This window comes from Octopus bimaculoides, chromosome 4 (genome assembly GCF_046866305.1).
Source record: "Octopus bimaculoides isolate indiv1 chromosome 4, ASM4686630v1, whole genome shotgun sequence".
In the NCBI taxonomy this organism is placed as follows: Eukaryota; Metazoa; Mollusca; class Cephalopoda; order Octopoda; family Octopodidae; genus Octopus; species Octopus bimaculoides.
Window position 1 is genome coordinate 53632053 of NC_142931.1, and position 14171 is coordinate 53646223.

Genomic DNA, 14171 nt, shown 5'->3' on the forward strand with positions numbered 1-14171 from the left:
TGTGTAGAGAATGTCAGTCCACAGGAATTCCTCCTCAGCTTATATCTTTCTCCCAAGATGCTGCCTGTCCCTTCCTTCCAACCCAGCAAGTAAAATAAATAAATAAATACCGCAAGAAAAGCTCACTAATAACGGGGAAAGTAAAATATAAAAATTCACTTGAATTGCCGAAACGAATAAGTAGATGCTTTGAAATAATTAGAATCACTATCTTCATTCTCAAAACCATAATGATAACATTTAGTTACCCTAACATTGTTGAAAATAAGACATTTCCTATTATAAAAAATATAGCATAATTGAAAAAAAAAGATTATGTATGAAAAAATTTTCAAACACTTCGTTTCGGTAATTCAGAATGATACATTATTTATTTACACTCTCCATTTATCGCATATTTCATTTTTTTCATAAAAAAAAATAAAGATTACTTAATTTTTTTAATTAGGAAGTTAGAATTTGGTTAATACAATCAAACTTCTGTAAAAAAAACTCATAAGAATCTAGTGTCTACAAAATAAATATAGTGAAAAAGATTCGTAAAGTTAATGTGTGGTGAGGTGAGGCGAATTTTGATGTTCGGGCAGGTTCCTTGTTCGTCAAAATCCACTTGGTCACAATTATACATGAACCTATTTTAGTGTACGAATCTTTATAATGTGTGTAATTGCTATTTATATTTTTTTAAAAGTTTTTGACTGTTACCCCCATTTTTTACTGAAACCCTATTCGTTTCAATTACAACGAGTGTTTTGCATTTGAAATACAAAGATAATAAAGATTTTTGTTCTAGCTTCAGAAAAAAAGGTGACAAATCAAATAATTATTTCAGCACAACAGATACCTAAAACTAACATTAGCATTAAAGTAGGTAAGACTACAGGGACCCTCATCTAGACTAACAGCGATTATTGCCCCTTTAGAAACCCGGAAGTACATCATATGACGTTAGTCTTGTGTTACAATTGTACCACATTGTTTGGGCGCGAAAGCGCTAATATTTTACAAATAAATTGTTTTCTTTATATTCCTAATATTTCATCCTGGCGGCAGCAACTACTTCCTCGAGCACAATGAATACCAAGTACGATGATTTGGAATATCCATACTGTGATGATGTGAACAAATTTGATAAACTTGCTAAGATCGGACAAGGGACTTTCGGGTAATTATGGTGTATTTATATTCTACTTCCGGTCCTTTCGTTCATTTTATTTTTTTGTTCAAATAATTAGACACGAAATAAACTTCATTTATCGATTCTATACATAATTCAATTAAAATAAATTTTAGCGACATAAACTCTAGTGTCACTTTTCAAGTTAATGTTTGTTTTTCTATTATCATGGCTAGGACCTGAGCATGTTTTCATATGAAAGACGAGTATATTAAAAGGATTAGCTCATTGTTTTTCGCGTTTCCCCACATACTAAATAAAGGGCTTGTGGTGGATTTGTTCTCGGCGAATAAATTTTGGGATTCTCTTGAAAGTTGTTGAAAGGAAAAGGAAAAAAAAGAGGGTGTAATTTCGTTTTGATTCAAATGATTCAACCACGTGGTATTTTAAAACAAATCGCTTAGAACTTTAGGTTTTACTTTATCATATAATTCCCTACTGGAATCTCAGTCATTCTAGGATAACTTTGACTTTTGTAACTCTTGTACACGCTCAGCCCAGGTCATCTAGTATTTTGTGTACCGTTATCCAATATAGCCTTCATTTAAGATGGTTGGGTGAGATTTGGTTGCTATTTCTTACAGCTTAGAAGGCTAAGTAGAGATCCCATCATTGGTTCATAGATTTTGTATGTGTATTCAGAAGTATAGTTGTATAAATATTAATGAGCTTTGCCTTATTTCTTTTAGAACTGTGATCATTAATAAATTTACGTTCGTTGTTTAACCTTAGCTCAGATACAGCAAATCTAAGATGAAGGCTATCCCAGTCATGATCATTGAACATTTCTTTTTAGACTAGTGTGTAATTTGATGGAGACTGGCTGTTATTTTTAGCATCTTCCACGACCGCGTGGACACTTCCTCATTCATTGATTCATACACTTCTTTGTTTATGTATCCTGTGTAAAAAATACTCTTCATTTTCATGAATCAATTTTCCGTAATGATTGCTGTAGCGATGATCTCATTGTAATGCGAATGTTTCGTGGTCGGCGTTTCATCGCATTTGATTTCGTCACAAACTACGATGATTCTGTTGCAATCTTTTCTATGACAGGAAGTCATTAGTTCCGCCAAAGAACGATTAGCGTTCTTTCATTTTATTTTTCTTGCGTCCCCGACCAAAAGTGACCTTTTGATCGAATCCATGTAGAGTTTATTGGATTGTCATCACAACATATAGTGTGCACTTATCTTTTCTCTGGAGTGAACAATCCTACTTTATACACGCACACAAATATATATATATATTATGTAGATAGGGTTATAATACAAACTGTCCTCTTGAAGCACATCTACTTATTCCAATACTCCAAAATCGTATGTAGATTTAATATTTCTGAAAGGTATGCATAAAAGTTGGAAAATACTTGAAAATATTTTTTGTAGAGTAATTGCATATCAAAATAGAAGGTTAGAAAAAATTGGTATTATTTAGTCATTACACGTATTTCATTTGCTAATAGGAGTTACAAAACTGTACATGTAGGACATCTATTAAAGATTTTTCAGACAGAGAATCAATACAAAAAAAGTCTACCAAACCATAATAGTGGAGTTTCAATGATTGTTTGTGAGAACAGTATGCTGATAATCCAGTTCTTATAGCAGAATTTGTGGAAGATTTGGAAAAATTCTTGATATGAAAGAAAAACTTGGAAGTGAAAGTAAGCTTAGTCATGTCTAAAATTGTATTAAATAGAAAAGAAATCAGGACTCTGATGCTGTCAGGGAAATGGCCATGCTCAGTATGCAGAAAAGGAATAGATAGAAACTCCATACCGTGTACCTTGTATAAACAATCAATATAAAAGTGTAAGTGGGATCACCGGTAGGTTAACAACAGATAACTTTTGTATATGCTAGATGTACTAGAGTATTAAGTATGGCATGCACCATGGAAGCAGTTTCTTGTAGCTGCTCATAAGGCTCTCTGGAAGTAGTCAATGGCTTTTGTTCCCTAGATATCCTATTTAGCATTTGGTGGGTGGGTGCTGTGAAAGCATAGTGGCCCAAGTAAGAACGAGGTGGAAAAAATTCAGGGAGCTACTACTGCTGGCAACAAAGGGCTTCTCCTTCAAAGTGAAGGGCAGATTGTAAAGTGAAGTGCTACTTGGTAATGAGACCTGGGCCCTGGATACAGAAGTTTTGTGGAGGCTCCAAATAAGTGAAGCAAGCATACATTGCTGAATGTATGCTTACACTGACATGTTTGAATAATGCAGTACAAATGACTTGGGAGAAAAGCTGTATATAAAAGATATCAGAAGTAGTTTGCAAGAGAGAACATTACTCAAAGTGGATGGTGCTTGAGGTAAAGAAAACTGATCTCAAGATGCTGAATCTCACTAAAAAGTAAAGAGAAAGAAACAATTAATGCTTAGGCAAGCATGGCAGAAATAAAGGAGAATGTTGTTGGCTGGGATGTTTTTGTTGCATTTATCTGTTATATTATTCTACTTCCTTCTCACACTGTGTTTCTCTTTCACAACCTTCTTTCCTGGAATGTTTTCTCTACATTCATCATCTCTTTCCCCTCTTTTTTCCCCCCAACATTTCTTCGTCTCTGTTCATGCTGCATATATTCTCTACTCCCTTAACTCTATGGTACTTGCCAGTCTCACTTCTCTTTGCTGCATTCACCTACTGCTCCCCATAGTCTCCCTATCTGGAATACTTCCTCCACATTCTTCTCACTTCTTCTATGGTACCATTTAGCCCCCTCTTCCTCTTCCTGCACTTACCCTATCTTCTTGCATCCTCTGCCTCTGATACAGTTCTTTCCCCCAGTTTTTTTACTTCTTTAACACCTCATCACTTCCTCTCTGACCTACATACACGACCCCTACACTTGTCTTTCATTTAGTGACCAGCAAACCCTTGCCACTCATCTCTCTTTCATGTTCTCTTTTCCTCACACTTGTAGTCATCCTTATAACAATAGAATAACACCAGATACTCCCCCCCCCCCCCCACACTACTCATCACATTCACCTTTACTACTCTGTCCCTGTCTCACTAAACCTTAACATTAATCCCTTTCTCTTTTCCTTGTCCCTTCCATACTCCCTCCCCCAACAGTACCTCTCCACCACCACCCTACAATAACTATAAATCTGTTCCTCATCATTACATTACTCTCATCACCATGGCTAAGATCATCACACTCTCTCCTATTCTCTTTTCAGTTATAGGGGCTCTTTAGGTTTTTTGCTCTTGCAGGTTGCAAGGTAACCTATCAAGAAAAGTATTTAGTGCTCTCTTTAAAGTGTTTAGCCTTAGGAAAGACATCCAGCTTTAGAAACCATGCTGAAATTGAGACAATAAATCCAATGCAGTCCTCTGGCTCAGATTATCTTGTTGAAAATTTCAAATCACTCCTGCTTAAAATGATTTTATATATATATACAAATACAAAATAGATATAGAAATACATAAATATATATCTCTTTAAAAATGGGGACGGTTGGTTTATGATATACCATAAAGGGTTTAGCTTTATGGCATATCTTCAAAATATGGAGGGGGAAAGCCTCGTTACTCAAAGGTAAACAATTGGGAATTATCTCCCTTCGCTATTGGTTATTGATTTCTGGCTGTGCCATCATCTTGTGGGCTCCAAATAACTAGCAGGAACCTCCTAAAATGGCTGGATGCTCTTCTTGTTGCCAACACTTACATGTTTTTCAAGTAAGATCTTATTCTACTGGTCTTCACAAGTGCAGAGCTACAAGACATATTGTTTACAGGGAGTAAAGAGATACATACATGCATGCACTCAATTATTACTAGTGGGAGTGTTGTCTGATTTTTTTCCCTTCTATAATTGTTTCATCAAGGGTTGTTTCATGTCTTTAGACAATGACTGTCCATATAAGGTTTTTATTGGAGGCTATTTTCAACAATTTGTAATCATTGCTTTGTTCTTGGTCAACATTAGTTGAATCTTTGTGCAAATACCAAGTAGTGTGTCCATTATTTATACTGAGAAAGAGTATACATGTATTTTGGTATAATCCTTTCAAAACAAAATAAAATAGCAGCTGTTGTTTAAACACAGGTTGTTCTTAATTGGGTTGGCCTTTGATCAAAGACTGCTGTTATCTCATCTATGTCCTTTGTGCAGAAAACCCACTCAAACATAAAAAGTTCTTCAGTTTGGAAGGAAAACTACTTGTATGATGAAGTTAACCTTCCGTGGTTAATCCATATAGTCACAATACTTTGAGAGGTGGCAAATTCACAGAATTGCTAGAGTGTTGGATAAAATGCCCCTTTGACATCTGTCTCAGATCACTGTGCTCCAAATTCAAATCCTGTTATGGTCAGCTTTGTTTTTCATCCTTTCAGGGTTGATAAAACAGAGTACCAGACCAAAGTAGTGATTGGGAGGAAGTGTTAGAGCATAATTTGAAATTCCTTGTATCTGTTCTATCACTGTATTCTGACTTCAAAATCCTGCCACCTCTCACTGGAAAAATGAAAAATAAAAGGGCTTTTTGGGGACATTGCAAAAAATGGTGAGAAGCTTGAGAAGGCCTTAAACAAATGCTTATTTCAGTTTATCACACTCAACACCAGCTGTTAATAGAGGGAACTTTCAAGTCCTGTACTTAGATTTTCTTATAGTTCTTTTCTGTTAAATTAACACCCATTGATTGCTTTGATGATTATCATTTTCAGTTTTACTGTATGAAGTTGGATGTGCTTATGGTTCATTCTAATGTCACAATATTAACAGTAATACACAGTCTTGTCTAGAGATAATTATGACCTAAAATAAATGCAGTCATATAAATTTACTATATTTTATATAAATTGATTTAGAAAGATGCTGACAGTCATCAGTTAGTTCAGGACTGCTGATTCACCTAAAATTGCTTCCAAAATGTACAAATAAATAATAGACGCTGCACATAATTGAATGAAGCAAATATGTCACCGAAGAGCCTTTTAACAACACACAATGCTATTAAATTCTCTTTGAATTTATTTTAGATGTTGAAATTTAATGAAATAAATTTAAAGTGAATTTAACCCATTGACTGTCCTGTAGGTTACGTGAAACACAAGACATATTTCCTTGATGTCCCTGCATTGTATATGAGAGACATTTTATCTTTTATCATTTATTTGTTTCAGATGCTGGACAGCAGCCATACTGGCGCACTGTCTTGAAGGGTTAAGTTGAACAAATCGACCCCAGTACTTATTTTTTTTTTAAGCCTGGTACTTATTCTAGTGGTCACTTTTTGCCAAACTGTTAAGTTACAAGGACATAAACAAACCAGCATTGTCAAGTGGTGGTGGGGACAAACAAATACACACTCACAGATATATACATATACAATGGTCTTTCAATTTCCATCTACTAAATCTACTTGCAAGGCTTTGGTCAGCCTGTCACTATAGTAGAAGACACTTGCCCAAGGTGCCACACCGTGGGCCTGAACCTGGGACCATGTGCTTGGGAATCAAGCTTCTTATCACACAGCCACATCTGTGCCTATTCCCAATTTTTCTCAATTACTACAGTAACTTGGGACGCACAGAAGGAAAGCTTTATATTTACTCAGAATGTATGAAAACAGGTTAACTAAAAGCCTGAAAACAAGTATGGACATGTAGAACAAATTTTTGAAAATGCTTTGGACAGGCAAAAGGTTAATAGCCTTATGTGTTACTAAACTGCTCTTCCACAATGTAGTTGCTTTAAATTCAATACATTCTCTTAGATTAAGTCACAGATAAATACAACTCCAAAATATTTTATTAGTAACTTTTTCTAATGTCTTACTATGTTTGTGGATATTATATTCTTAGTTTTTGTAAGAATATAGAAATCATTGGGAAAATGTCATGTAGTCTATGATTTTACTCCTTCTAAAGATGTGCTTGCATGCAAAATTTCAGTTGCTTGGGTACAAAACTGTGACTTACAACTTGCAACATACTGTATTTTTTTGGTGTATAAGACACACTCTTATTTTACAAGGATATTTTGTGGGAAAACATTTAGTATGTGTCATCATATACCTATTGAAAGACATTTTGAAGTGGTTTTGTAGGGAAAAAAAATGAATGATTCTGTGCAAATAAAAACAATATTGGGACAAGATATTGGAATAAAGTATGAAACTATAAATAAACTATGTTATAGGAGTACTGAATTTTAGTTCTTTCACTTTAGTGACTGGAAAAATTGAGAATGTGTATCGTATATGATACATGGATGCCAACAAAATATTGGGTCATCCCATAAATAATGCGGTTTTATTTTTCAAAGTTAAGTTCTTTCCTAATATAAAATATACTCTCCTTCATTTTCTACAATGCTTTTCCATCTATCTGGTAGACTTGCAAGGCTCCTCTTCCAAAATTCACTTACATGTGACAAAAAATACTTCTCCAGTACTGTTTTGACTTCATCTCTACAGAATTCATATTTTTTCTGTCCAACTGAATTTGAAGACTGCGGAATAAATGATAATCAGATGGAGTAAGAATGTCTGACGAATTTGGTGGATGGGACATCGTTTCCCATTCAAACTGCTCCACCCTTTGGAATGTCATCCTCACTGTATGTGGCCAAGCATTATCCTGATGGAAGAACATGGCACTGACTTAAATGACTGGTTGAACAACCAAATCCAAGCTTCTCTGCTAGTTCCTCAACAGTTATGATGGGATTTTGTTCCACCAGGGTTTGCAGGATGTCCTCGACGAGCTCTACAGATCATCTAGGATGTAGTTTCCAGTTCAGAATTTCTGGAACCATCGTTGACACTGGATTACTCGTATTGTCTGATCCTCATATACTGCATTAATATTCCTTGCACTTTCCATTGCATTGTTGTCTTCATTGAACTCATAAAGGCAAAATATGCCGAATATTTTCCTTTGTTACTTCCATTAAAGCTTTCAAAAAAATAACTTAAAAATTGAACTGCACTATGTATAAGGTCATGGTAAAATTATTACCTGCTTTTATAGCAAGTTGATGCAGGTAGTTTATCCTGTCCCCCTCCAACTTCTAGTTCATGCAATTGAAAAAACTTCATTATTTATGGGATGATCCAATATGTCCTGTGTATCACATCTGATACACAGGACATAAAGTGTTAAGTAAAGCATGCAGTCTTAATCAGATGTGAAATAAATTTATTAAACCTTATCCAAGGGAATGTATTTTAGCAAGTTTAATTATTATCAGCAGCAATTTATTAATTTCTATTTTGCAGCTAATTTTATCAACAAAAATGAAATATTTGATGGACAACTGACAGTAAATACCAAAGAAAATTTAGAATGCATTGCTAATATATGCTAGTTTAACTCTTCCAACACCAACTTACCACAAGTGTTTATATTAAAGTGTTCAGAATCATGGGAAAATATTACACTCAAGAATTTGTTTTGTTGAATTTTACTATGTGTGTCTCAGGCTTAGAACTGGTATACTGTATATGTTGTAAGAGATGTACCAAAAGGGTTGGCATTATGTTGTGGGTCCCTGTAATGCTAACCCCAGCTTTATCAGTGAAAAAGTTTTCAAAATTAAGTTGAAAAATCAAAAACACAAAGGTAATAAATTTTTGTTTTAAATATTGTTACAAAAGGATCAAAAATTTGTTGAATATGTTTGTAACATAAAAGCTTGATGCTTATTTGTAAAAATTAGTCATTTATTGAAATAAAGAAATTTCCCATTTTCTTTTGAATATTTTGACTCTCCCATGTCCTGCTGATAGGATGGACTCATACTCCCTGCATCAACTACTCTACCCCATGGGGATATTATTTTCTTAGATACAGATTTCAGTTCGGTTTGATGAAAGAGAGCAGCAATCTGGAGTATGAAAAGGAATTTGCCCATACAATCATTTTCTGCTCCTCTGATGTATATCTGACAAAAGGATGAACTCTAAAATGACAATTGAAATGTCTATATTATTTGGTTGCCTCACTTTGCATTATGAGGTATTTCTTATTAATGTAATTCTGTTAGAAACAGCAAATAGTTTTAGGTGACTAATGGATATTTATTGTTCATTTTACAGAGAAGTATTTAAAGCTCGGTGTAAGAAGACCAAAAAACTAGTTGCATTAAAGAAGGTTCTGATGGAAAATGAAAAAGAAGGCGTAAGTTTTGTACTGAAAATTTTTATCAAAATAATTCTAAATTAACTAACATATCATGTTAATTGGCACATAAAATAGACCATTTTGAGCGTGGCCGTTGCCAGTACCTCCTGACTGGCCTTCATATGGGTGACATGTAAAAGCACCCACTACACTCTCTGAGTGGTTGGCGTTAGGAAGGGCATCCAGCTGTAGAAACTCTGCCAAATCAGATTGGAGCCTGGTGTTGCCATCCGGTTTCATCAGTCCTCAGTCAAATCGTCCAACCCATGCTAGCATGGAAAGTGGACGTTAAAGGATGATGATGAATGATGAGAAAATCATATTGATAGCAAAATGGCAATCATTAGATTGTTGGGCAGAATGCCTCAAGGTATTTGTTTTGTGTTCAAATGCTGCTGAAGGTAATTTACTTTTCATTCTTTTGGGGTCAATTAAAAAAAAAAATGCTAATCCTGGGCAGTGGATTGGCAGGATTAAGAATATCAGACTGAATGTCTTTCGGTTTTTCTTCTGGCTCATTGCGTTCTGAGTCCAAATCCTGCAATGTGTGGTAGACTTATTCCATCACCCAGTTTAACATCACTGTCTGGTACTTTGAGTGCCTTTAGCAGAATCCACTCTGCTGCAAGCATTCAGGCCTGATCTCTGGTTTGAAGATACTTTCCTCTCTCTCCACTAGTCTTGGAAGCCTTGTAAAGGGTCATGAGCACTGCTTTCCCTCTTAACTAGATAATAATAAAAAACAATTTGGCATCTAATTATAAATTTTGCTTGATGTCTGAAGTTATTTCTTGAAAAAGTACTGTGAGTGTTTTTTTCCTTGTTCCCTTTTTCGCACTACATAATTTCTCATTAGTATCTTTTAATGTTCTTAATATTAAATGTTAGCCCTAACTGAAATGTTGTTTCTCAAGTGAATATCATTTATTAATCATTTATTCTCTAAGCATATCTATTCTCTTTGCTAACCAATGTACAGTCTTGTACATTTACTTAATGATTTTTTTTTTCACAATTGCAATAGTTATGGCTATGTTTTACTGATGAGGTTATAATAACACTGAAATATACCTTTCATACTTGTCACAGTTGTTAAAAATAGTATTACTTATTTATTAATAGTGTTCTTTCTTCAATACAAAGTTATTTCTAGTTAGTTTCTACATTAAACATGTTAACGCTCATCATCATTATCATCATTTAACATCTGTTTTCCGCGCTGGCATGGGTTAGATGGTTTGACTGGAGATGGTAAGCCGGAGAGCTACACCAGGCTCCTGTCTGTTTGGTTTCTGTGACTGGATTCCCTTCCTAACACCAACCACTCCACAGTGTAACTAGCTCTAGCCATGACCATGATTTCACTTAGTTTGACATGTCTTCTCAAGCACAGAAATTCACCAGAAGTCTTGGTCACTTGTCATTGCTTCTGTTAGACTCAACATCTGAAGATCACATTTCACCGCTTCATCCCATGTCTTACTGGTTCTACCTCTTCCACATGTACCTTCCACACTGAATTAATTAAATGTTTTTTGATGGATTTCTTCCAGTTCCCCATCACAGCATTAAGAGAAATCAAGATTCTACAACTTCTGAAGAATGAAAACATTATTAATCTTATCGAAATTTGCAGAACTAAAGGTAAGTCTTGTCTTTTTTGCTATCTCTACTTTAGTAACTATTGTACTTTCTTTTCTTCTTGCACTTGATGTTTTGTTTTTAAATTTTTTAATCTTCAAATATTCTTGTATTTTCTTTCAGCCACAAGTTACAATCGGATGAGAGGAACATTTTATCTAGTATTTGACTTCTGTGAACATGATCTGGCAGGTTTGCTAAGCAACGTCCAGGTAAAATTCTCTCTTGGAGAAATCAAGAAAGTCATGCAACAGTTACTGAACAGTCTCTACTTCATCCATAGTAACAAAGTCCTTCATCGAGACATGAAAGCTGCCAACATTCTTATTACCAAACATGGTGTACTCAAGCTGGCTGATTTTGGTTTAGCTCGTGCATTCAGTTTGAAAGGTCAGCCTAATCGTTATACAAACAGAGTAGTGACCCTTTGGTATCGGCCGCCAGAACTGCTTCTCGGCGAACGAAATTATGGTCCACCTGTTGATCTTTGGGGAGCTGGGTGTATCATGGCTGAAATGTGGACACGCAGTCCTATTATGCAAGGGAATACTGAACAGCATCAACTACAATTGATTAGCCAGTTATGTGGGTCAATTACACCAGAAGTATGGCCTGATGTTGAAAACCTTGACTTGTACAACAAAATTGAACTTCCAAAGGGTCAGAAGCGTAAAGTAAAAGACCGCTTAAAAGTTTATGTCAAAGATCAATATGCTTTAGATTTGCTGGACAAATTGTTAACACTTGACCCTTCAAAGCGTTGTGATAGTGATACTGCTTTAAACCATGATTTCTTTTGGACAGATCCAATGCCTACTGATTTATCTCGTATGCTGTCACAACATACAACCAGTATGTTTGAATTTTTAGCTCCTCCACGTCGACGAGGTCCAACACAACACCATGTCCAAGCTCGACCCACACAAAATCCTGACCAACATTATGAAAGAGTATTTTAATATTTTTTACCTAACTATAAATCCTTTACTAGTTGTTGGCTAATGCTGACACACTCCCATCCATCATTGACAACTGGAAAGGTTTATATTCAAATAACTGTGATTTGTAAGAAATTGCTTTTCAAATCTGAATTTGGTTTCCCTTTAAATAGTATGCTGTTTAAAAAAAAATCAATTTCTTTAGCTGTAAATATTTTTCATAAAAAAAAAAAAGTTATTTTTTTATTGATATTTTTCTTGTTACGTGTAACAGTAGTTTTAAATTTTTTATTTACTACTTAATTTTGCAAATCAAGTTGTCTAAATCTTAAATTATTTGTTTTATATTACTAAAATTGTGTTTAATTATCTTGTAAGATAAGGATGAAGTCAAAGCTGACTTAGAAAATTAAAACTGAAAATGTCTGTGTGCACATGTGAAGACAAATTTGTGATTAAACCTGTTGTTATAAAGTAAACAAACTTTTGCATCATTAATGTCAATTACTTTGGCTGAATAAGTTCTGGAAAACAAACAATAGTCTATGGAGTGAATAGTGATTGTTAATACAGATCAGCTTAAAGCGAACAAACCTCAAACATGTTACAGTATGATCAGGTTCCTTTTTTTTTTTGTATATCCACATCAACATTGTTCAATGTCTTCCTTTTTTTAATATTTGGGTCTTACTTCTAGTGACCATATAGTCTATCATAACTCAAAGAAAGTCCACATGAATCCCTCAAGCTCTGATAAGATATTTTATAACAAATGAGTGGCTGAGATATCTCATTATAAGGCCTAAAGGCTACTTCAAGAGATATACCATGTCAAATTATACACTATGGGTTTATGTATTTAGTTATGAAAATTTCTTCTGTTGACGAAAGATCCTACCAACTATCATCGTATCATAATCATTCAAACATCTCAACGGTAATAGAGACTGCCATTAATCCTAACCTTCTCCAACACTAAATTCTCTCCCCTTAATCATCAGTATTGCTTTTGTACGGTCAAATTTATTGGAAACCTCTGACGTTCTTCAATTAGTTCTTGCCCTTGTGAAAACATTGTTTTGTCTTCCACACACCTCCCATGCAGATGATATCATCCTCCATAACATTTTGCATCTTGGCATCATTCACATGAACCTAGAGACTTCATGCCAAAAATTGCACTGACTCCAAAAGATGCTCCAATGCAGTAATGTCAATCTTGTCTCCTTTAGCAGTACAAGGATACAGGTACTGAGTTTTAAAAAAAAACCTAAGAGATAAATAATTATGCTAAGTGTATGGAACACCATTCTAATGAAAACTTTTTGGATGTTTGTGTTGGAATAAAATGCACCACTAGTATATAATTCATATCAAATCCCTAACCTGCTGAACTGTATTTTCAGCACGGTTTAAAATATTTCTGAAGAACATCTTAGATATCTTTTCAGTACATCAATTAATGTATTTGAAGAATGATCCTAAACAGGATAATCTGGCTTACAGGTGGTCTTTCATGGATATATAAAATAAGGTTATAAGTGCTCACAATCTATGCATGGGAGTTTTGGTCAATAAAGCTATGATTGGTTACAAAAGGCATTTGAAATTTCATAAATGCTTAATGAAGAGATGTATTAGTTTGGGTTTGTGTCAATTCATGAAACTCTTTAACAAAATTATATTGGGAAAAAGACCAACAATGCTACCAGATCTACACAATCCAGGAACTGGGTAAAATCATGATAATCTTACTATTAGCCCTATCACAGAATGAAATAAAAATTTTAAAGATTTTTTTTCTTTGTACCCACTAAGTTTTATAGTCACCTCCCAAAATCAAACATATTACTCATAAACAAGCATTAAAAAAATTTTTAATTATTGTTGATATAACGCTTGATTCTATTCCTTATTTATATAAAAGATAAAACCATTTTAACTCTTTAGCATTCAGATTACTCTGTCAAATGTAATGCTTATTTATCTGCATTGTTTTAAATAAATTTTGCATTATCTTTAAGCTTTGAAATTTCAATGATGTGATTTTTTATTTTTACAATGACATTGTTGGATAAATTTGACTAGTTTGAACATAAAACAGGATATGGGTGGTTTAAATGTTAAAGAGTTAAGAAAACCCACAGAATGTTTATCAGCAGACTAACTCTTCTCAGATCAACAAGACAATGTAGTAGACACCATCACATCTAGAATCTGCAATTTCCTGAACAGTGTACCACAAAGATATCTCCTCACCTTGTTCTA

At 34.4% G+C, this 14171-nt stretch overlaps 1 protein-coding gene across 3 annotated transcripts; it reads left to right on the top strand.

Annotated features, from left to right (window-relative positions):
* Positions 1-940: 940 nt before the first annotated feature.
* LOC106871831 (cyclin-dependent kinase 9) lies at positions 941-13941 on the top strand. Of its 3 annotated transcripts, XM_052967072.2 has the most exons (5): positions 941-1165; positions 8421-8763; positions 9240-9321; positions 10878-10968; positions 11089-13941. In XM_052967072.2, the coding sequence occupies exons 3-5, from the start codon at positions 9301-9303 to the stop codon at positions 11922-11924; spliced, it is 948 nt and encodes a 315-aa protein (XP_052823032.1). In that variant the 5' UTR covers positions 941-1165; positions 8421-8763; positions 9240-9300; the 3' UTR covers positions 11925-13941. The 3 variants fall into 3 exon arrangements, with proteins under 3 accessions (XP_052823032.1, XP_014774032.1, XP_089206900.1); XM_014918546.3 differs by lacking the exon at positions 8421-8763; XM_089350774.1 differs by lacking the exons at positions 941-1165; positions 8421-8763 and adding an exon at positions 1256-2525.
* Positions 13942-14171: the final 230 nt, after the last annotated feature.

Coding starts and splice junctions, on each gene's coding strand:
- LOC106871831 (XM_014918546.3), top strand. CDS start 1,074: ATGAATACCAAGTACGATGATTTGGAATATCCATACTGTGATGATGTG. Junction 1,166..9,239: donor ATCGGACAAGGGACTTTCGG/GTAATTATGGTG, acceptor TTCATTTTACAG/AGAAGTATTTAAAGCTCGGT. Junction 9,322..10,877: donor TGGAAAATGAAAAAGAAGGC/GTAAGTTTTGTA, acceptor GATTTCTTCCAG/TTCCCCATCACAGCATTAAG.